A 24,997-nucleotide genomic window follows, 5' to 3' on the forward strand; every position below is an offset into this window, starting at 1 on the left:
AGGAAATACTGCAGGGCAGAGCTGCCAGCAAACTCGAGGCATGTTTGCAAAGAGGACTACGTTTATGTAAATGGTGCTGGCACGCTTTCTCATTTGTAAAGGACGTTGTAGTATTTCTAGGTAGCATTTCTGGGGGAAGGGGGGGAACAAAAACAAACAAACAAAAAAATCCCCCAAACTCCTCTTTTAAAAATGTATTTTGGCAGGAAAAATGTAACAGCTTAGAGTTAAAACAAAGATAAATAAATTTAAAAATAAAATAAATAAATAAAAAGGGAGAAGCAGTTTGTCAGGGCTGCTGGCACAGTTATAAGCAAGAACCTCAGAAATTACTGCAGGCTAGATTAAACCCAGAGGTAAGTTTTACTCTGCAAGCAAACTCAGCATTACAAACCCTCTTTCCCCCTGCCCTGTGTCTTATGAGTTCAAGTATTTGAGGCAGGCATCTCACCTGTCCATCTGCAGAGCTTTTCCTTATTCTTTGTTCCACATGAATGAGTTTAATACAGCCAGTTACACAACCCAGTCCGGCCCTTCCCAAAAGCACATCTCCTATAATTTTACCCAGGATGTTTCATAATGGATTTAGTACTGACTAGGCCACAGGAAACTCATGGTCAGTTCCTAGTTCTGCTGCCAGAATTCAACCTGAAGATGCATTCTCTAAATCCCTTCCTGTTTAGTGGTGATCACAGGATCAGCTTGTTCTGGGAGGCACCTCTTACAAAATGATGAAATCTGAATAAAGTCAGCAGAGTTTGAGGGATGGGAGATGATCAGTGTTAGCAGTACAGCTGCTCTGCTTTGTGATTTTTAACTATCTAGTTTAGAAGAATATCAAGATAAAAGATACAGATAAAACATCCTAACTTGGTTTTAAACACTCATACTGCATTTGATTCTGGTTGTTCAGACAATTCCATTCAAAAGCCCACTTTGGAGAGAGCTCTACTGTACAAAGAAAATTAATGATTGTCTCTTGATGATACTCAAGATGCTGAATGACTGCCCCTTCTTGCACGTTTCCAACGTTCTTTAAAGTTTATGCAACTTTTTAATACTGCTAATGTTCCCTATTCATTAGTTTTATCTTTTGCTACAGGAAGAAACCAGCCAGCTATTAAGCACAGCCTTTTGCCCACTCTATGATCTTAAAGGTCTCTTCCAACCAAAATGTTCCAGTGGTTCTATGATTCTTTCTATGATTCACATCTTATCTACTAAGATGTATTAGTTCAAGAATCAATTCAAAGTCAACTGAAACATTTCTCAATAAGCTTTGGAAGACCTACAAATAAAATGTCTCCTATCACAAAAATTGTTCCAATGTTCTGTAAATCCACATGAGTTCTTTTCAAAGCCCTTTCTAACTTCAGCATCCTTTTACTGTGTGACTTCTCAAGACCCAGGGTGACTCTTCTCCCCACCTCTCACAGGTCTTACCTTGCCATTGCCTATTCTCACGCAACAGAGAACAAGCAGAAGCCTGCAGCATCCTGCAGCTTGCCTTTCTCTTACTGAGCTCCTGTGCCGAGTTAGAGAGGGCACCTCTCTAACAGTCAGGTTACTGAGCTCTGCTCTAAATAGTCTTAGCAGGTATAATATTAACTTCCATAGAATCATAGAATCACAGAATGGTAGGGATTGGAAGAGACCTCCAGAGTTCAACCCCCCTGCCAAAACAGGATCACCTAGGGCAGGTCACAGGAACTCATCCAGACCAGTCTTGAAAGTCTATAAAAGAGACTCCACAACCTCTCTGGGCAGCCTGTTCCAGTGCTCTGTCAGCTTTACAGTAAAGAAGTTTTTCCTCGTGTTGAGGTGGAACTTCTTGTGTTCCAGTTTGTATCCACTGCTCCTTGTCCTATCACAGGACACTACTGAAAAGAGACTGGCCCCTTCTTCTTGATATCCACCTCTCAGTTATTTATAAACATTAATAAGATCTCCTCTCTTCATTTCCAAAAAAGGAAGAAAACGGCAAGATGTAACCTTTTAATTATTCTGTCCAAAATTACTTAACATGACTCCAAATATCCCTAAAATGATTTCTAAAGGCCAAGTCCTCTTGCCACGACATGTGATACCTTGCTGGTGAATCACCCACTAGTATTAACAGTCAGCAGATAGAGAAGAAACTGCACATCCTCCTGGAACAGGTCACAGGAAAATGATGTTAAAATCATGGCACTGAAGAGATCTGCGTATTATTTATCCCCATTTTTAACAAATGGCCACATGCTTGAGCTACTGGAAAACGATTGCCTCAAGCCTGCACCACAGTAAGAGTCCTACACATAGTGTTCTGGTACAACCAGTGGTGACCTGTGTTGCAGCTGTGGCTTGCCATGAGCATGGCTGTAATGACAATGAGTTGTTGGATGCCAAATGTTTTGCCTCAGCATACCCAGAGACAGAAAGAGGGAGAAAGCAAGTGTGTGTATCTCCACTGATGTCTCTCTTGTGACTAATCCATGCTCTCCACGTGACTCAGTGACATCAGTGCACTACAGTGAGTACATGGTCACAGAAATTCACAGAATTTACACAGAAATTCAGCTTTTTATGTCCAACCATCATTAGGGTAACACCTTCTTAGTTGCTATGCTTATTGCTTAGCCACATGAAGAGCTTGAATTCTGTAATTTCTTCTGTCCCAAGGCCTAACTCTTCAAATCTGTGTGCACAGATGACGATCGCATTGCCTACTCGAGTCTCCTCACAGGAAACTGGTTTAAATTAGAGCTGTGTGCTGTGGATATTAGGTTCACAGCATAAAAGTGCTAAAATTAGGGGTGAACAAGACCAAAAAAAGCAGAACTAGAAATGCTGAGGTCTGACTTCCTCTGTCTGTGTGAATTCATTGGCGAGTTTTATTACCCTGGCACTCCTAGAGCTGAGCAAACTTTCCCTCCAAGGGCAGGAGCTCTTCTACATTTGTCTAGCCCCACTTTCTACTCAAAAATATGTTCTGTAAAAAAAAAAAAAAAAACCCAAACAAAACCCCATCACATAAATTTTAATAACACTTACAACTTTACATGAATATTAGGCATATTTAGCAGAAGGAAATGCAGCCAAACTACCTTTAGACTCTCCAAACCAGCCTGTAGTAACTGATGATAGATGCATTCCTAGTATGCCATAACTATGCTGCAGAATGTGTTAGCTTCTCTCACCTTTGTGAACTGCTCTGCGAGCACATGAAAATACTCATTGCTTCATCCATAATTTAAAATCAATGACACTATATCAGGACAATGACTTAGTAAAATGTATTTCTCCATTAGCTGCTGGTAATTGGAAGCTGACCATGCTCTCTGCTGACCCAAGCAACAACTGTCACAGCAACTTCAATTAAAAAAAAAAAAAAAAAAGAAAAGAAAAAAAGTTGAAAGCCTCTCAGTCAGATCTCCCCTTTCAAACACAGGGAAAGAAATGCTTCCCTTTAAAAAAGAAGAAAACACTGCCCTCCTTTGGATCAGACACCAAGGTTCTGCAGTCTACAATACAGAAGGAGAATCTCTTCTGGAGGAGAAGAGTCTGGTATCCTTTATTCCTCATACCTTATTTTGGTATTCCTTTAGCAAATTCCTCTGTAAGGTCCATCTTGTAAGAGACCTTGCAACCCATGGGCCACACTTAGTTCTAAAATAGTTCCAGCTGTACTGCAGCTTACAGCAAGAAGTGAGAGAGCTTGCTGGCTTGCTTTGGGGACAGACTGAGAAGCAATTCAATAATTTTTACTACAGTTGTAGACATGCCTGAAGAGAAAAGCCAGTGGCACAGCAAGGCAGAATTTGTGCCTGCTATTTCTAGATGTAAATCACTACAGCTTATGTAAGGTCATTAAAAATCAGGGGAGAGATGGAAGCTAGTTAAACTGTAATTAACTGAATTAGAAATCAGAGCAACTATCAGTACTCAATATGTAATAAAAAATATATATATATATAATTGTGGTTTAAGATCTTAGCTAAAAGACAGCACCCTCAAAAGCCACACACCTCATGACACGTTGGCCCTGGAGATGAGAAAATATTCAATTGATTCAATTATTAAATTTTACACTTTATGCAGGAGTCCCTGGAAGCAGCCCCAGCCTGAAGGACACTGAGCACACTTCTAGACGCTTATTTAGGGACACTACAAAGTGGCTTGGCAATGTTTTCCCTACTTCCAGTAGGGAGGATAGTTTGCATACAAAGCAATGGATTTTAGGAAACTTGGAGGTAGCACTCTCAGCTAATCAAACAAAATCACTGTAGAGATCTGGTTTCCATACACATGCAAAGGATACAACACACAGAGCACGAATAATCAGCATTAATGAATGTCAAACTCATCACTGCAGACTGGCTGGTGAATCAGAACACTGCTGGAGTGTGGAACTACCGCTCCAGTGGGAACTAATACAAGGAAAGGGACTCAAGCCTACTGGGAAAGTCAAAGATGAAGGGAACCTTCTGAGACATTGAGTATTAAGGAAAAAAAACATTCCTTTTTCCCCTGGTAATGCAGATAAACCCTCTGACAATTTGATCTGGCTAATGAGAAAAGTACTGCTAAGAGTCACATCCTGAGAGTTGCTTACATGGGGTTTTCTTGTTTGGTTGGGTTTTTTTTTCTGGGTTATGTGTGTGTGTGGTTGTTTTTTTTAAACAACAATCCCTCCTCTGAGTTTGTCAAAGGAAAAACTGAGTACACATCTTAGGATCTGGCTCTTCGTTGCAGTAGCTGGATGTAAAGAACTAATCAGCCTTCCTTACAAAGGATCTGTGGAGCTTAGGAAAGCTGTTTATCCATTAATTCCTTACACAGGCAGACTCAATCTTCACTTTCTGTCTGAAATTGTTCCACTGGATGCCACCTCTGAAGCTTCTGCATTTCACTCTCAGAGGACAACCCTCCTGATATTAGAATTAAAAAGCAGTTCTTCATTTTCCACTCTGAAGGCATCATTTCATGTTAAATTGTTTAGTATCATTTTCCTATGAGGCCAGTTTTCCCACCCATCCCTCTCCCCCAGATCAGGTTCTAGACTCCTGCCTTATATTTATGATCAGGGACTAGGGTACTGTGAACCACAGCACAGAGGTGAGCTACTATCCATCAAATAACAGTAATAATTTCCTCCTGTGGGAAGCAGTTCACTATACTGGGCCTGCCAGAACTCTGCAGGAGTCAGAACTTATGACAGAAGCAGGGTCAAACAAAGAGGGCTGAGAAAGCAAAAAAAAAGTAAAGGTACAGAAAGAGGGGCGGAGAAGGGTTGGGGAGGAAGTGTGATGTTGGGATACTGAGGTGGAAAGGTGCAGCAGAATGAGGTTAGGAGGGGACAAAAAGACAGATGTCACAGCCTTGCTTTAGTCTACAGAAATATTCTTCCCTAAGACACATAAATCTAGAGGTGTTCTGTGATCAATCCTGCAAAACTGCATTCAAGGTTCAAACTCCCCTCAGTGGCTAAAACTGCATCTCCTGAAGTGAAACAGAAGAGACCACAGGATGTGTTGCCTGCCACCACCCCTGACTCTCTACTCCAACAGAGCAGCTTTCAGGTCCATTTTTTTTTGCCCATGCCAGATAATGCCATCACTAGGCTTGCAACACCTGAAAGCAGCGTTTCTGTTTCTTGGCTTTTGGTGAATTCTTTGCTAGCAGACATTCCCATACAGCATATACTGTTCCTGCGGCATGGGCCTTGCAGCTGCTTCTCACTAACCCAGGCATTGTTGCAACTCTTGCAGCTTTCTCCTGGACTGTGCTAACACAACGCTGCATTTCTTCCCCTCTCAATTCCTGGGCTGATACACTTACACAGGTAACATCTTAGCTTTGATGCTCTAGAAAAAAAGAAGGTTTGCTGGGGACTGAACAGTGTTAGAAGCATTAATGCTCATGGCTAAAGAGCACAAAGAATCCCAGTATTTACTATTTTTTGAGGCTGAACCATTTGCAGAGTAGCATTTTTGAATCTCTCTGTTTGGCATCACTGCCACAGCTTCATTCTTTCCTTCTTAAACAGTTTACTTGGCTTGGAAATGGAGCTTGTGCACTACACACTTCCTGTTTTCTCTTTTTCCCTTCTACTTTCAGCTTTCCCAAACCAAAACTAGAAACCTTCACTCCAGTGTGACGGAATTCCCATCCAGGAAAGCTGGCAAAGGAGCCACACAAACACAAATGTAAAAGATACTACCTTGTAACAACCACTTCCACAGTCTCAAACCCCTCCCCAACAACAAAAAAAAACCCACCACCCCACTTGAAACTCCTAAATAAAAGAATCCACCTTGGTAAAACACTCCATGAAGTGAGACAGAGGGGAAAAAAAGTACATGTCCACCATTTAAGTGTTGTGACTCAAGGAATTAAAGGAACAGATTTTTGCCTTAATACTTTCAGATACTTCACATTTGTGTTCAGCTTCTGCCAGGCTTCACAGGTGTTCTTTTAATACTTTTAAACTTCCTTAGCACAAGTCTTGCATTCCAAAAATTAAAAAAAAAAAAAGAAGAAGAAAGAAAAAAAGAAAAAGATTCTTATGTAATTTCAAATAATATTTTCAAAGAAATACTAACTACTGTAAGACTCATGATAATAAAAATCTGGGCACAATTCTATTAAATTTATTAGGGAAAAAAAAGTCCATTTTATAGGAGCAAAAAACGTGCCCAAAGATCTCTTTTTCCTCCAGAAATTGTTGTTGCTTTTTTTTTTAAATATACGTGAGGTCTCTCTCAACTAAGATTTCTCTTCTATTGTATTATTATAAGCATTATTGATCAAGTCCATTAAAAGCATTAGCCACCTTAAATAATTCATCTCTCTAGACTAGCTTTGGCCATGGATGCCATCAGCAATAACCTTCCAGCAGACCTGTACTAAAGAAAAGCCAGCAGAGCTGCAGCTTAAGAAGACAATGTCCAAGAATAAGCAAGACACAAATGACTGAGGAAACATGCCACACCATTACATTCCACTGGGATTTCTCAGAGCTCTAGAAAGCAGGTATGTGACAGCAGGAAACACAAAATCCTCCAATGTGGCAACCACATGCAAACATCGATATTCTTTGTTAAAAATATAGGGCTTTGAAAAGAAAAAAAAAATATATATGGATAGACTGTCTTTGTCATTTGTGATGGTTTGAAACTGTCTTTTTAATTTTTCCTTGCAAAGTTCAGAACAGGGAAAGTGAAAGAATGTAAATAAGTCACTATTGGGTGTAAGAAAGCAAAATAACGATTGTTCTAAACACTTCCATTGGATAGATAGAAATGTTTAAGAACTATTACCCAAAACAAAGTAGGCACTCTGCACATTCTGCGTTCGGCAGTGGGGGCAGTTGCTGGGCTGTCTGGCTGCTGTTTCTTCTTCTCTTCTGGCTGAAGATAACACACTGACCTTGGCAGCTAAGTTAACAACTTTCTGCTTAACTAACTCTGCTTTCTGTCCAAGGGGGGTTCAGGGGGGAAGCTCCTGGGAGAGGGAGGCCTCTTTGGGAAGGGTTCCCTTTGGGGGGAAGCAAAGGGAGATCGGTTGTGCTTTTCTGTTGATTGTATATATTTGTAAGTGTTGTGAATTTTGTATATTTGTACATATTCATTGCATTTCATCATAGATTGTAGATTCTGCTTTGTAAATACAGCTTTCATTTGCTTCCAGACTGGGCTAGCCTGGTTATTGACGGTGGGGGGGGAATTTCAGCTCACACTGACACATCATTGTCAGCCTTTTGGTATCTGACTGCTGAGTGACACCTTGTTCTGCAGAGCACTGCTCTGCCTGCTCAGCAGCTGAAGTGCAGAGGCCTGCTTAGGCACTGTGGTGAGCACTTCAGACAGCGACAGCCCTGGGCAGGCAGCAGCAGAGAAAGTGACCCATGCCAAAACTGTTTTAGCTAATGAATTGTTGGGGTTTGGAATTCTGCCTCGTATTCTGGGCCCAGTCCACTTCACCAGTTACACATTACAGAGCTACAAACAAGCCAAGATACCCTGTGTGAAAGAAAAATCTCTCTTGGTGCACAAAGTACACAGGAACAGCAATGCAGTTCCCTCTCTGCAGGAATCCCAGTCAGAGCGTGTACAGCGAAGCTGATCGAGCCCGAGGCAGGCAGAATTTCAAGCCATGAAAAGATCCCATCTGACTTTTCAAAAAGGGTTTGAAATGAGAAAATAAAATATCTCCCCTATTTTTTTCCCCCCTGTTAAATGCTCAGATTCAGAGAGAAGACACAGGAGAGCTGGTGGGCTGACACACTGTTGGACTGTGTACCAGCATCCACCTTGCCACCGCTGCTCAGGGCTCATGAAAGCCAACTTACTGTGCTCCAGAAACTAGCAGTAGTTCTGAAAAATCTATGCTGCTTCAGCAAGAAAATCTACATTGCTGAAGTACTCAAACTAGCCATGTCAGCACCTGAATTGTCCTGCAGGAAGCGTCTCTGGCTGAATTGATGTTTTTGCAACCCTCTTGCAAAGTAAAAATCTATTAGTATTGTATGAATTTAATTGTAGGGTAATCAACAAACTTTGATTAGATTAAATCTTCCCCATTCATTTACCAGTGACAGTTCTAATGACTGTACAGTTAAAATCTGAAGTGTTTTGCATTTGACTGCACTGCAGAAGAAAAGAAACAGACAGGTTGGGTGGCTACAGACCCGAAGGGCTCTAAGAAGGACCAAGAAGAAGGGAAAGTTCCTATGTTCTGACAGGTCACATCCACTTTAGAAGGATGCTAGTGGCCAGACACTGTCAAAAGCATAAGGACAGATACCCTGGGACAGGGTATAAAGAGGTGGAAGAAACATTTATTATGCCAATAGAGTGATTAAAAAAACCAAGTGTCTCATCAGTTTCTACTAGAGAATCCCAGTGAGCTAACAAATAATTTCCCAGTGTCTTTAATGAACACAATGGAAAATTACTAGAGGTGTGGAAATGGCTTGAGCCAATACTGTTCCTGAATTACTGCCATTGCTAGAATCAGAGCTCAGTGGATTGAAGCAGAAGGGGCTTTCATTCCAAGGGAAAAGCAGATTGATCACTCCAAAATCGAGTGAAGGAAGAGTCCTGTTCTGCTGCACAGTGCACATGCAGAGTCACCTAGTTATGCACGATGAGAAGATGCATCAGATGAACATCTCTCCTAGGAAGAAAGATTGACAGACCTGGGGCTGTTTAGTCTTGAGAGGAAAAGGCTGAGAGGGGATCTTACTCATGTCTACAAATATCTGAGGGGTGGATGTCAAGATGAAGGTGATGGTCTCTTTTTGGTGGTGTCCAGTGACAGGACAAGGATCAATAGGTATAAATTGGAAATCAGGAGGTTCCACCTCAACATGAAGAGAAGCTTCTTCACTGTGAGGGTGAACAGGCTACCCAGAGAGGTTGTGGAGTCTCCTTCTCTGGAGACTCTCAAAACCCACCTGGATGCATTCCTGTGTGACCTGCCCTAGGTGATCCTGCTTTGACAGGGGAATTGGACTCAATGATCTCTGGAGGTCCCTTCCAACCCCTAACATTCTGTGATTCTGTGAAAGACAAAGGAGCAAGAATTGGAAGAGGACACACTATTTGAAATAGATAGGCTCACCCATTGCCCAGTCACTCTCTGGTTTTACAGGAATCATAACAGAAATAAACTTTAAAGAGTATTTAAAGTAGTTTGAAGCAGCAATTGTTATTTTTTTAATTTTTGATGTAGTGGGCAAATGTTCTCCAAGCAGAGACAGCCACATGACAGGAAATCTGAGAGCAGAATGGACAAGTGTGAAGGAAAGTGAGTCTATTTTAAGACAGACATACCAGATGTTATCAACAAGTCACTCATCTTCAGACAGCAAAGGATCAGATCCAAATTAAAAAAAAAAAAAAATTCCTTCAGCAAAGAACAAGACCCACACATTCATCAAAATTCCATGTAATGAGTGGGTGTGAAAGCAAGTGGGCAGTGGTTGTGGATGCTTTCCAGGTAGCTGATTTTGGATGCAGCTTCAGAAGCAGCATTTGCAAATGTCCATTTGCAAGACATGGCCCCAAAGTGTATCTCAAGAGTTGCAAGACTATCTCAGCCACAACGTGGCTTGCAAGTGCCTCAAACTGACAAGTGGTGAGTGAGGAGGGACACTGTGGGGGGAGGGAAGAGAATATACACCTAGGGGACTTGCTGACAAGTATAAATATACCTTGGTTTACCAGTTAAAGCTGCGAACGACACATTTAATGCACTTCTGTCAGCACCTTAGTAAGCTGTTGCTCTGGCAGTAGGTTACTGTCACACAGTGTCAGTCAGGCTAGCTTTGAACATGCTGTGAATTTACTGGTACCATTACTGCTTTATTAGCATGCACTAAACACGTGCCACAGCTCCTTTCTGTCAAAGTTCATTAAAACAGAAAGGCGCTGGCAGCTGCCACTTCCTAACGAGACACAGATTTTGTAAATGCTCTGGATGATAGAAGGCACAAAACTGATACACTGGATGCATTTTTATCATGTTTTCTGTAAGGAAAAAAAAAATAATGCCAAACACTTCGTTGTGTCCTGGCAAACTTACACAAATATGTATTACCCAGCTGTATACTCAGAGCTGGATTTGGCTCTTCACTCAGAGCTTATTAACTGTTTTAATCACATCAAAAGCGGTATCTTTATTTGTTTTAACTGTTTTAACACGTCAAAAGCAGTATTTTGGGGGTTGGTTTTGAATGTGCTGTCTAAAAGCAGAAGAATACAGTAAATCCCAAGGATGCAAACCAGTGTTTTCCTGTTTCAGAATCTTTTAGTGCCTTCCTTAAAATACTGTTTGCTTCCATCATGTACATCCACATTTGCAAAGCTTCTCCTCAGACTGGTCTCATGCTCAACCCACTGTATAACACCAGCAGATGAATGCATTAAGGTTGTACAGTGCAACCAGATGGAAGATCAGCCATTATCCCTACCCAGAGCCCTCTGCCTGCCCCAGCATTCTCTGAAATAAGCAGAAACCTTCTTTTACTTGAGTGTTTTCCTGACTTAAAACAAAATAAACATATTTTCTGGTATTGATACTCAGTATCAGAGCCACGAGCAGGCATCTTCGGACACTTTACACCTTTGGAACAAGGAGTCAGTGAGGTTTTGCTGAGTGGTGCAGACACCAAAAAGTCTCTCAACTGACTAATAACCTCCTGCCTGTGATCTATCTCTTCCCTTCTTCCTTTCCACGTCAGAAAAACATTTGAAACCGAGCCACTGAAAAGTGTTTCCAAAAGGCACTGCAGCTGTGGATTCCCAGAGATAACAAATTAGCAGTGTGACAGGGAACAAGGGAAGCAGGTGAAAAGGGCTGTTGAGGGTTTTGATGGTGTAGCTCAGCTGATACATGCAAGGCTGAACCCTACAAAGAAGCAGTGGCATTGAAGCCTGCCCCAACCACGCTGTGAGCACTGTTAGTATAAATAGGAGTCACAGCATACGCTGTGGTTTAGCTAAAACCTTCCATTCTTCTGTACTTAACTCTGAGCCAACTTCCTTTTCAGGTCACTATTAAATCATTTTAATTAGGAAACAGTTACATTGTACTTACAGTAATAAAAATGAGAGCCTACTAGCAGGCAGGTTTAGCCACCGTGTTCTAAATCTAAGGACCTAAACCCTCCTTTTAATTGTGCACTTGACACGAAGTTGCTTGACCAATCGCAAAATCCTGGGCTTGGAGAACTGCTTCTGTCCCAAAGCTTAAGACATTTTTGGGTATTTATCCACTGTTTTCACAACCATCATATGAAGCCAGTGATGTGCTGATGTGCATGGTGTCAACACCTAGCAAAACCCCTAGCATGGGGCTGCATCAACCCTGAAGTCAAAGAAAAGGCTGGCAAGAGTTGCTGTAGGAGAGGCTGTCCCCATACTTCCTCTACCCTCAACCTTCTCTGACAGTTCATGTCACCTGTTCTAAAAGGCAGTCAGAGAGCCCCTAGGTACTCCACAACCTCTGTCCAACTTAGTAATGAAACTCAGAAAGATGAACTGATATTTTATAACCAAATTAACTTTTACATTAGTGTCCATTACTTCAGTGAAAATAATTCACACATGGAGATAGCTAAACTCATTCTGCTCTGACAGTTAATTCCATTACACAGCTTTCATTGAAGCTGGTCAGAGTTCCTTTGCTGCAGCTCCTTTCTGTTCTTCCTTATACAACAAACAGGATGATGGCAAGAAATGGGTACTTGTACTTTATATTTACATGGCATCTCTTACCCAGAGCCCTTATTTCACTAAGAAAATATCAGGCCGCCAAAGGGAATGTTTCTCACCACAGCACTCACAAAAATCAAACAAGCTACAGCTAAAATTCTGCAGTACCTTTCAAATTATAGAGCACAGGTGCATGTTTAAACATGAGAAAATTTTGGAGCAAGAAAGAAACAAGATCATGCCTGTAAGAGTCCTCTTAGTTAAACCTCATCCCTCTCTGTTGGTAAAAGTGTGTCCATTTCCATGAACAAGCTGTGTAGGTCTCCCACAAACCTAACTAGTCTCCAGGTCTCCATGAAAAACAAAGATTTTCTGTAAATCAGTGCAGCTCCAGAGTCCCCACCTTGGTCTTTGTTTACACACACATGCATACAGCTGGGGATGTGCACCCAAATATCCACACTCTGCTCCCCAGTTCAGAGGTGGAGGCACTGACTGAGGAGACTAAGTAAGCAATATTCCTTCAAAGGGAGCTGTAATGAGCTCTGAAACGTTTGCAGAGCAGCCTGATTTTTGAGCCCTAGAGCCTTAACTCTGTAGGGCTGGAAGAATAACCCCTTGGGCTCCTTGGTGCCACACAGAGTGGAGTGCAGGTGGCACAAAGGCAAGAGCCTGACTCCATATGTGGTGGGGATCCATACATCTCCCAGGAGGCAGCCAAACTCCTCCCTGAATCACATTCTGCTTCACCCTCAGGAGTCTTTCTTACTGGCTCTTATTAAAACACAGCTTTTACTCTGCATCACTGTTACTAATGGCTTTGATCTAGACATGAATAATGACTCACAACATCCATATTCACTAGGCTACTGCAAGAGTCTCTCTAAAACCAGCTAATAATTCACAGGGAAATTGTATCTGCCAGAGGGAGCCCATATGGCCAATATAACAGGACAATATTGACACAGGCAAGAAAAGGTAATTAAACCTTTTAGAGGAGGGCTACCCAGTTCAGACAAGACAAACCCCTTAGTTCCACAGGTGTGTGATTTTACAAAATTCAGAGGCAACAGATTATATAACTGCAGATGTTTGTGGGATCTGCTCTTCTAAACTGAGTTGTGGAAATGCTTCTGCTGTACTTACCATGTCTGAGAACGAGAAAAGATACAGTAAAGAGAGAAGATCAAAATATTTTCTAGCTTTGCTGTTATCAACATGAGAGCTTTAAAGCATGCTGCTGCATCCCTGAAAAGAGGAAAAAAAATAACAAAATCAACCCAACTGATCCAGACTCCTTGTGATACTCAACCTCCTAAACTTACAGCCTGAATACAAATTGAAAGAGTAAAAGACAGGCTGACTCTGAGCATGCAGCCCCCTGCAAATCAAGTGGTTCCACTATTGCCTTTAGTCAAGATCAGGGCCATTTATATTTTCAAATTAATTGCAAGGAAAAATTCTATTCCAGGAGTCCAAAAGTTCTAAACAGGTAAGTAGTTTGAAATGAATTTCTAGCTTTCATCCTCAAGCTATGTTTAATTTTCTTTCAGAAGCAAACCAAGACTACTAAAGTGGGGTTTTCTTTGAACTTGACTTCTCTTCCTTCCTCCCTCCTGCCTGCTATCACAGAAGGCTGCATGCTCACTTATATAACTTGTTCACATTGCCTGGTTAGTTACAACTGTTCAAGTAAGTACAGTTACTCACATCCCTCAGCATCCCAAGATTACTCCACGGCAGGGGGGGTTGGAAATAGATGATCCTTGTAGTCCCTTCCAACCCTGACTGATTCTATGATTCTATGATTACACTCACGCTGCTCTCAAATCTGTCCATTGCATTTGCTTAGACTCTAAGTAACATTTTTTGACCCCTTGAAGTTACTTTCTCTCTTTCCTCTATCAAAGGCCATCCCCCCCCATACACAGCCCTAGAGAAAAATCAAGAACAAGCCCTAGAGAAAAATCAAGAACAGCAAGTTCAAGCAGGCAGCTGGGGCTGAAGGCACAGTTCTTCCCCAGAAGGAGCCTGCAGAGTGTTTGCTCAGCACACATCTGACGGAGCAGTTAGAACTCAGACACCTTCTGGCTTCACAATTTCCGGACAAGAGCTCAAGGTTCAGCTATCCCAGGCAGAGCTCAGCGTGTGGAGCTGCCGACAGGACAGGGTAACACCTGCGCCCCGGCCTCATGAAAGATTCAACCGCAGGAGCCAGGCACACACCGAGAGACGGCTGACAGCTGCCACGCGTAACGCACAGCTCAGAAACTCTGGGAAGAAGGAAGCAAAATGGAGTTACCTTTGGATGAGGAGGATGGAACTTTTACCAACATTTCTTTGGCAGATGATCCAGGTAAGAAGCTACAGTAACCTACTGATACCATACAGACTCTGGGCTGAATAACAGCTCTGGGTGAGCACACCACGCTGCAGATCCTAATTACCAGGGACAAAGTATTTTTAACAAATCCCCTCCAGTAAACTTTGCTAGTAGTGTAGTTGAATAAGCCTTGTGATTAGTTCAGAGTCGAGATCTTGGGGGGTGTGGAGACTACCACACTTTTCACATAATAGCATATGCAAACATACATTTGTCATCTGAGCAGACACAGCCTTTAGACAGAAACAGAGGAAGGTTGACTCTGTAGTTGCTACTATCAAAGAAAACAGAGGTAATGCTGGCCTTTCCTATTCAATATGGAACAATAATTATTTAACACACCCTAGTGAGGGCTCACAAGAAGTGATGTAAATAATTGGTAATGGAAATAGGCTGATCAATGTAAATCTTTTCTATTAAGCATTTAATTGTTTTAAAAGAAACTACAAAAGCAAAGACTGCCTGTTCCTTCCACCCCCCACAACCCACCCCCTCCACCTTTAGCTTATGGAATAGAAATGATTTGGAATAAGAAGTAGGATAGTTCTACATACTGGAAAAAACAAGAGAGTTAATATAAATTGATCATAAATTATTTAGAAAGGTGTGGCCAGAGGATCAACTTGATCCTGTCAGCATGGCTGCCACAGAGCTGTGCTAATCTACACCAGGAATCTGGATTACTTATTAATGAATAATACAAGTATTTCCTCCTCCCTTCCCCCTTTTCTTTTCAAGGCTAAGAATGTTTTGGCACATGCTGTCTTTACCTCCTATATAAAAAAAGAACATGGAGCTGTTCTTATTTTTAGAACATAGTTTTCTAGCTATGAGTGTAGCAGTGCTGAACTGGCTATTTGAATGAGCTTTGTTTATACAGCCTAAAGACATCAAGTTGTGGTCCAGCAAACTGCACAAGCAGATAAATTGACAAAGCTTGGTCCAAGTTATGCAGTAATGGAAGCTTTCCCTGAGAGTAAATTTCACTCTCTGTAGCAAGGTGTAGAACAGGTAGGAAAAGGTATCCTGTGACACTGCTTCATGAAGTGCTGCACAGCTGGTTAACAGGAGAAGAACAGCTGAAGGGTAGCACAGAGTGGCAAAGACTGTCTAGTCTGCAAAGCACCCAGAAGTGGCTGAGTTAGGGATGACTCCACAATACTGGGTGGATTGGCATCTGCCCTATCTCACAGGTGGATGGCTCTGCCATATCGCTTGCTTAGGCTTTCAGAAGATGGCAAGTCACTTTCTTTAGAAGGCAAATACCCACTAGCCTCCTCTGCTGCTCTAACCTCAGCACCCCTGCAGCTTGGGAAAAGTTAACAGACACCAGAAAAGAGGCACAAAGTTAAAAACTCTCTCATTCAAGCACCGACACTGGATGCCCGAGTCAATACAGGCATGCAGGTCTTGCTACTCACCAATGCATGAGAGATGTCACTGCTATAAAAGTAACTACTCAGGAACTGTGCAAATAAAATTCTGCGGCACCTCAGGAACTGAGTGCTTCAAATCTTGACCACAGTAACACACCCAAAGTTACAACTCAAGTTCACAACACAAAGACAACCATAAACAAGGCTTTGTTATGCAAAACCCACTACCTATATGAGAAGGATATTTCCTTTAGGAGTGAAGAAATGGAGACAGTCACTGAAAAGCAGAGAGAGAAATTAAAAGCAACTGAAAATAAGTGACATTTTCAGGCAAGCTTCTAGCTTGAAGGCATAAAGGGAGAATACTGCAAGATTCCTCATGAACATGATAACCCTTGTCCCTTTCTTCTGCCAGAGGGCAGCAGCTGGAGGCTAGAAAGAAAGGCATAAAAAAATTCCTAACCTGTAACAGGAAAAGGCTATCATGTATTTTGGAAGAAACAGTCTTACCTCCCTCAGTTCAAGTGAAGACCAATTACAGCAACTGGAGTACAGAAACTAAACAACAGAATAGGCCTTACAGCTGCAACTGTAAGGTTCGGGAGGATAAAAGAAAAGTTTTACATGGTGAGAGAGAAAAGACTCCTCAGGATGGACAATAGCAAGGAATAAGGAGACTAGACTTGTAGTATGAAGATTATAAGTGAATTCTGCTGAGGATGACCTGGTGTTTTAGAAGCAAGTGTTCCATAACTACATTTTAAGCAGTATCACAGAGATGCCCTGGTTCTAATGACCTCTGGTGTGTTTGTAATTGCATGAGACTTTCCCCTCAGTTCTTAAGATGTGCTGGAAAAGGTACTAAACAGACAAATAGAACAATGTGCTACGTATCTGTAGTCTGAAGTATAATCTGAACACATCTCCAAGTTTCCTTAGTGGAGTGAAAAGCCATTGTGGCAAAGCAACAAGGGTTACTGAGCCTAATTAACTGACTGCAATGCAGGAATATTTAAAGGCTACTGCTCTTTCAAAACGAAGCATTTCTCTATTTGTTAAATACATAGGCATTAAAAATAAATCACTGCCATGTAAATCAAGGTGAACACAAAATAGCAGCAAGAAAGAAACTTCTCAATAAGTATTTTAATATCAAAAGTTTGTGAAATGAAGGAAAGCACTCATCAACAGCATTTGTGAAAATATTGTCACCTTGTGGTAGTTACCCATCACACACCTTTAATGAAAGGAAGATCTTTTCATTTAGAAACCCATAGCACTTGACAAAGTTGCCACACAAAATTATCTACTCAAACACAAACACAGAGGAAACTGCACCAAAATAAAAACAAAGCATAGAACAATTCCCAACAGCTGCAAAAATTCCTGTGCTCTTCTTCTGATCAAGGCTCTCTTAAGCAAATCAAGGCTCTCTTCACTGCAAAGAGCCTAGAAATCCTCTTTACTCTTTCTTCAAATAGGCTTTCCAGAAAGCCAACAGTAATGACCACATTTCTCATGCAAAACTTCTCATTTTAAAAAGCAGATACAACCTCCAAAATGTTTAGGCCTAACTTACAGAAAGGAAAGTCACTTTTTCATCTCCTAGAGTTACCAGTAAAGCTTTACAGAACTTTGCTAAAAGTCCTGCCACAAAATCTAGGGGCAAACCTGTAAGTGATGATGATAAGGAGGATCAAGCTGTTAACAGGCCAACGTGTTGATATTCACTGCCTAAAGCTGCAAAGAGATGAGTTGCTCAGTCTATGTTAAATTGCCTTTTTGTGGAGTCAGAGTAGAAATGAAAACATTTGCACTCATGCTCAATCTTGCACGAGATAATTACGTTAGAAGTCAGGCCTCTCCAGGGGTACAGAGAAAAGAGGACTCTCTAAGGTTTTCTTCTTGCAGACTTTCTAAAGAGACTGCATTTGTTTTTCCCCAATAGTGTGCTCACAGGTTACACCAGCTGATGAGGTGCCAGTCTCACTCAGAACCTAAGGTGCTACCAAAACACGCACGACAAATAAGGTCACAGCCAGTAGTTAGACCAGTGTAAGCCCAACTAGTCCTTTTGTGAGATTTAGGTTGGCTGGGAAAAGTGCAAACTACTCAAATGCTGCATGTTGACAGCAGTTTGCAATTGTAAATTTGCAGAAGGATGTGCACAACGCTACAAAAGACTTTTGAGGGTACTGGGAAAGAGTAACAAGGGTTGCAAAGAAGTCTGGTGTAAAGCAACATTGCTTAATGCTTTTCAGAGTCTGAGACTGAGAAACAAAATGAAGATTTGATGTCAAGGGTCTTGCAGGTTGCTATTGCAAGGAAAAAGAACTCACAGATTCATACAGTGGTTTGGGTTGGAAGGGACCTTAAAGATCATCCAGTTCCAACCCTCCTGCAATTCAGCTGTTCGTATTCCTTTGTATCTTTTTCTTTGGGGCAATAATTAGTTAAAGGTGAAAGCAGTAGAGTTCAAATAGAAAGTCATCTCAGGAACATGGACACCAGCTTCTTCTGTTATGAAAGGGAGAATACATTTCTATTCTAGTGGTGAACAGTGAAGCCTCTGTCATCAGTCAGCTTACGCAGGCGTCTGTAACGTTGCCAAAAGGAAGTGAAAGGCTTGTTGGCGTGCACTGCATGCAGGGGGAAAAAAAACAGGGTGTACACCAGGGCTTGAGAAAGGAAACATCTGTAAACATCAGCAGCAGTGGCTTTGAAACTGACTCCAGAACAACAAATTCTCTCCTGTAGGTCTCTAACTGTAAGACATAGATGCGTTCAGGTAAACTATATCCTATGCTTTATATCCTAGGAAGATTAATGCTATTTTGAGGAAAAAAGGAAGTCTTTCACTAAAATGATAAATTAATTCCTTTTGCCAGCAATATCAGCTAGGTTTAGGAAAGCTTAATTGGAGCTCAGGGTATAAGTAACTATGGATAACTGCGTTTATCAAGTGAAACTTGCTATTCCTATGATTTTAATACAGGTAACAATATTACAGAATCACAGAATAGATCTGTGGTTGGAGAGAGACCTCAAAGATCATCCAGCCCAACCCTTGACACAGCACTGAAGGGTCAACACTAAATCATGTCCTTAAGTGCCAGATCCACATGCTGCTTGAACAGCCCCAGGGATGGTGACTCCCCCACTGCCCTGGGCAGACCATTCCAGCGTTTGAGAACCTTTTCAGTGAAGAAATATTTCCTAATATCCAGCCTGAACATCCCCTGGCACAGCTTGAAACCATTTCCTCTAGTCCTGTTGCTTGTCATCAAGAAGTCAGCCCCCTCCTCACTCCAACCTCCCTTCAGGTAGTTGTAGAGAGTGATGAGGTCTCCCCTCAGCCTCCTCTTCTCCAGACTGAACAACCCCAGCTCCCTCAGCTGCTCCTTGCAGGTTGTGTGCTCCAGGTCCTTCTCCAGCCTCATTGTCCTTCTCTGGACACACTCCAGCCCCTCAATGTCCTTCCTATAGTGAGGGGCTCAGAACTGAACACAATACATGAGGTGTAGCCTCAGCAGTGCTGAGCACAGGGGGATGATCACCTCCCTGTTCCTGCTGGCCACAGTGTTTCCAATCCAAGCCAGGATGCCATTGGCTTTCTTGGCCACCTGGGCTCACTGCTGACTCACATTCATCAACCAGTACCCCCAGGCTCCCTCTCCAAGTTGCAGCTTTCCAACCACACACCCCCAAGTCTGTAACTTACCATGGGGTTGTTGTGACCCAGGTGCAGGACCTGGCACGTGGCCTTGTTGAACTTCATTCAGTTAGCCTTGGCCCATTGGTCCAACCTGTCTAGATCCTGCTGTGAATCTTCCCTACCCTGTGGCAGATGGCCACGGCCACTCAGTTTGGTGTCATCTCCAAACTTACTAAGGGTGCACTCGATACCCTCAGCCAGATCATTAATAAAGAGAGCAAGCCTCAATACTGAATCCTCAGGGCCACCATTAGTGACTGGGCACCAGCCAGGTTGAACTCCATTCACCACCACTCTTTGGGTCCAGCCATCAGCCAGTTTTTCACCCCGTGCAGAGAGCACGTATCCAGAGCGCACTCCCCCGCTGTAACCGAATACCTTAAACAAGATAAGCTGAATTAGTAAGGAAGGAAGGGATTCGCTAAGTGCCAGCCCAGCCCTGCAGCACGTCCCCAGCTGCTACACCCTCCGAACACCTCCCGGTGGCCGTCGCCCGCCCGCTCCTCCAGCCCGCCCTCGCCGCGGCCATTGGCTGAGGGCGGGCCGGCCCGGCGCCCGCGCAGGGAGGCTGTGGGAGCGCGGCGCAGGCGCAGTGGCGAGGCGCAGAGCGGCGGCCGGGCCGGGGCGCGGGGCGCATCCCGCAGGGAGGCAGGTGAGGAGGCGGGACGGGGCGGCCGGGTGTGTGTGTGTGTGGCGGGGGGCAATGCGCCCGGCCGCGGGGCTGGCCCGGGTGTCAGGGGGAGCTTTGCGCCGGCAGGGCCGCAGAGCTGCCGGCGGCTCCCGGAGGGTCCTGCTGGGCAGCCCGCTGCAGTGCTGCTGCTCCCCCGGCAGCGGGACCGGCGCGCTGGCGCTGCTGTTAACCGTTCCTGTTCCGTTCGACAGCCAGGGGTAGGGATGCAGAGGTGAGCGGCGGGGGACGCGCTGTGAGGTGCTGGGGACCCAAAGGAAGCAGGCCTGATGTCCGTGACGGGCTTGGCCGTGATAACGGCGGAGCAATGCGGACAATGCAGGGGCCCTTCTGCTTGTGTATTTCTGTAACAGCCCCTTCCAGAAAGATCGGTGCGGAGAACTGCAACTGAAACGCAGGGGTAATGTTGTGCGGCAGAGACTAACCTGGAGCAGTCGTGGCTGTCAGTCGTGTTTACCTACCCCACGAGGCTCTAGGAAGGATAATTAAATCACGTTTTAAAACGTTCTTCTGACCCAGGCTCCAGTGCTGGCTTTTCAACACCAATTGCAAAAAAAGCACGTAAAAGCCACCTTTGAAGGTAGTTACACCAACAGCTGCCTCAGTCTTCTCTCTCTTTTTTGTTTAAGCAGAACATTATTCAAGAAGAATACTTTCTTCAGAAGTGGAAAGAGCCCAGTCCACAATGATGAATGCCGACATGGATGGTATAAGTTGTTAATTTTCATCCTTGTTTTTTCTACTTGATACGATTTCCAGCTGTTACAGAGGTTGCATTAAAACTCGTATGATTTATTGCAGCGGTTGAGGCTGAGAATCAGGTGGAATTAGAAGAGAAAACACGGCTTATTAATCAAGTTTTGGAACTGCAGCACACACTTGAAGGTTAGCAGTTTGACAAGCCAGATTTTTCACAAGCACACAGTAATAAGCAAAAGAAGAGAACCGTACTGTCCTGCCCCAGAAGTGACATCAAATGTCTAAGTGTCCAGAAGTCCGTCACAGTCTCAAAACTACTTGCTTTTCCCCTCTTTATGCAAGGTGTTTGCTAAACACTCCTACTACACAGCTAGCAGAAGGAGCAATAGGGTTCACGTTCAGGCACATTAGTTCACATGCATCTTTGAGTCAGCTCATCACTGAGTTTTGTCTTCCCATTGTTTAGTTTGAAATAGCTTAATTTAAAACTTCAAGCAAAGGGTAAAGATAACAGACTAGCAGTAAATCTGTTACAAGGTTGTCAAGATATTGTACAAACTAACACAGGAGAAATGGGCTGTAGATAAAACTCGTGAGTAGCACAATGTTTGGTAAGAGAACACTTTATGGCAGTGTTTCCCCACAATAAAAGTATGATGTAGGCACACAGAACATACTCATTATGGTATGCAACCCTGTCTAATAATCTTTCTTACAATATCACCTTCACAGATCTCTCAGCAAGAGTAGATGCTGTTAAGGAAGAAAACTTGAAACTGAAATCAGAAAACCAAGTTCTTGGACAATATATAGAGAATCTGATGTCAGCATCTAGTGTTTTCCAAACAACTGACACAAAAAGCAAAAGGAAGTGATGGGTGACTGACAGATGATGCCATTGTATTGCTGCTGTCTTTTTTTTTTGTTTGTTTAATTGGCATAGGCTACATGAGCTAAAATACTTTTAGTTTGTGGCTTTACTGGATACCTGGATTATAAACTTCAGTGATAAAACAGAATTAAGAACATTATCATGAACAGGAGACGTAAGTTTATGTATTGTTAAGATTAAGCAATGTGCAAATGTAGTGTAGAGACTTACTAAACTTTAATATTTGTTTTTAAAAATCAGCATATCTTGTAAAAAAACGGGTTCAGTTTGCAGGTTAAACAGAAGTTGGCACTCTCTGAGCTCGTAAGAGTAGTGTTCTTGATTAATAACACTTAAAATACTGTGTTGAAACCTCATTTGATAAAAATAGTCAAAGTCTAATAGCATCACCTTTTCCACCTCACATTTAATTACTGTATAGTACTGTCCATAGCTCTGCAAAGCAATTTTAAACAGAATCTTGTAAACCACTTAATTTCTATCAAGTAATAACAGTATGGCATTATTTGCAGGGCTTGTGTACAGAAAAACACTTAAGTTTTTTTGGGAAGGGGGAGGGTAAGGGAAAAGGCACAAGGAAAAGCAGCTTACATCAGGGAAATGCCAAACTGATGCAGTATCAGGGTGTTTGTACTTCACAAGATGTATGCTTCAAACCATTTTCACTTTCCTGTTTCCTCAAGGAATGATCAGGCACAGCATCATGATGCATGAGCTTCAAGTTTTTGAGTTGGGTGATGAAGAGTTAAATAAAAAACCTGAGTAATAAGCTTTACAGAAGCAGGTCAGTAAATGTTCCTCATGCTCATTGTGAACAGTCTGCAGTAAGGAGCTGAGAATAAGCCTTTTGTTTTCCTCCTGAAGTGCCAAACTTGTCTTTGCTTCAGGCCTTACAGCAGCTGTTCTCCTGCCCCAGGGCCTGAGCTTGTGAAGTACCTCGAGGCACTGCACAAAAACCTTCTAAGGCAGTTGCAGTGGAGGAGTGGTGGCTTTTGCCTTTCAAACCCGTGCTGCTCTGAGCAATGCCTGGTGTGCAGGTGCACTGTTCTTCACAGGCTTGGCTGTTTGGTAGCAGGTCTTGCAAAGGAGCTCAGCCCAGATTATGATTTAAGCACTTCCCACGGAGGCAGCAGATCTAGCATAATCAGTATTAAGGGGGAGCAGAAGCTGAAAAGCAAATAGTACTTGGTTGCATCTGTTTCATCTGGCCTTAGAGCAACAGTGCAGAATTATTTATGGATGTTACCTAGAAGTGAGGTTTCTGTCTCTTCAGTAATGAAGCTGTTGAACAAATGGTAACCACTAGTGCAAGGATCTCTCTCAACCTTGCTGTGATGACTTCTATAAAATGAAGTGAAAGGGTGGATGAAATAGTGCAGTAAATTCCTCACAAACCCCAAGTTTCTTGGCAGCTAAGCACTGCTCTGTCTCAAGTGTAAGCTGACATTGGGAGGTTCCTCCCTCCCAAAGAAGTTTCCCATTTCTCCCCATTGAAGAAGACTGCACAATGCTCCCTGCAGCAGCACCAAGGTCAGATGACACTAATAGTTTGATCAAGGGCTGTTTACAAGTCTGAGCTGAGAAAACTGATGACAAAGTTTGACCCACCAAGGCACAAATGCCTGATAGCCTCTGTGCCATGGGGTCCTGTAAACATCCAAAATTATTTCACCCTGTGTGGACTACACTCTCCCATGACTGCCTGTCTGGAACTCTAAACTCACCCAAGAATTGCTAGTAGGTAGAATAGATCACACAGTTAGCCCAGGCTTTGAGCATTAGAAGAACAAACCACACCAAGCACTTGACTTCTAAGACTGCATTGCAGCCATCCTAGCTTTAAAGCCATGTCACTGCACATCTCCATCTGCACTGTAGCATGCGCTTGTTAAGACTTCAGCAATTTCCCAACATCAAGTAATCCTAGACCCATGGGTTTGTATTGTATGACTGGATAGTGATACTTTCTCCATCAGTGTGTATATAGTAGTCATTTCATCTATATCCATTTTACATCCCACTACTGTGGCCTTCATTTAATTTATGAACATTTTAAAGATGTTGTATTTATGACTTTACACTAAATAAAAACTTTGGATTTGTCTCAGTTTGGTTTAACATTTGTAAACCCTAAAACTTCTCCTAACTCTCTGCAAGCAAGGGTTGGATTTGCCTTCATCTTCATTGTTTCTACACAGCTGAGCAAGTATCTACACACAATTAGCAAGTATTAAGATTAAACCTGTGTAACAGGCTTAAAACCATCACAACCTGGGTCAATTAATCCATTTTCAGCAAGATTCCAGTTTGTCACTCACTTGCTATTTTCACCCAAGAATCCTAGATTCAAGTTTACTTTCCTCTTGTGGCTAAAGGAAAACGATTGGTAGACTGCATCCAGTGTTGTCAAAGCTAAAACCTGCACCTCTCCACAGGGGAAAACTTTTAAGATAAATTAGAAGAGATTTTTCCTTTTCCTACAGAGTTAATGAGCTCTACATTAGACAGAAACCAGAATTACTCATCATACCTTCACGAAGGTGGAAGCTAACTGAGGAGTAGCTTCATTTGTACTGAAATCAAAAGGCTTCAGTCCTACTTGGTCTTCCCTGAACATAGGAAATTCTCAGTCTGGGATCTGGCATCCTCAGCGTGACCTTTTCCACTAAGCTATAATGTAGGTGGTAGGAGCACAGGCTGCAAGATCTGATACTCAGGAAGTTCCAAAGATGAGTGACAGTTTTAATAGCAAGGTGTCCTGGGACTGGGTTATTGCTACATAGTTCAGTTCAAAGCACTTCCAAGCAGCCATGACAGCAAGATCCCAAGTATTTTTTCCTGAACTCCCTGCTCAGAAACAAAAGGCCTATGCACAGAACTGCAGGTGGAATCTCAATGCCTGACTTCCTAGATCCAGAGCCTCTGATCCCCAAAGCTCTGATGTTTATCCCCCAATTACTAGTATTTAACTAGACCCTTGTAAGCTGATGGGAAGAAGTTTGTCTTCTACCTGCAGGTGGCAGGTAATCAAAGTCATAACATCA

General features: G+C 42.7%; 1 protein-coding gene across 2 annotated transcripts; it reads left to right on the top strand.

Annotated features, from left to right (window-relative positions):
* Positions 1–14,415: 14,415 nt before the first annotated feature.
* On the top strand, positions 14,416–24,033 carry SCOC (short coiled-coil protein). 2 transcript variants are annotated; one of them, XM_054392295.1, is made up of 4 exons: positions 14,416–14,556; positions 20,992–21,069; positions 21,164–21,247; positions 21,794–24,033. In XM_054392295.1, the coding sequence occupies exons 1-4, from the start codon at positions 14,493–14,495 to the stop codon at positions 21,934–21,936; spliced, it is 369 nt and encodes a 122-aa protein (XP_054248270.1). In that variant the 5' UTR covers positions 14,416–14,492; the 3' UTR covers positions 21,937–24,033. The 2 variants fall into 2 exon arrangements, with proteins under 2 accessions (XP_054248270.1, XP_054248271.1); XM_054392296.1 differs by having other exon boundaries at positions 20,995–21,069.
* The last annotated feature ends 964 nt before the right edge of the window (positions 24,034–24,997 follow it).

Source organism: Indicator indicator, chromosome 25 (genome assembly GCF_027791375.1).
Source record: "Indicator indicator isolate 239-I01 chromosome 25, UM_Iind_1.1, whole genome shotgun sequence".
Classification (NCBI taxonomy): Eukaryota; Metazoa; Chordata; class Aves; order Piciformes; family Indicatoridae; genus Indicator; species Indicator indicator.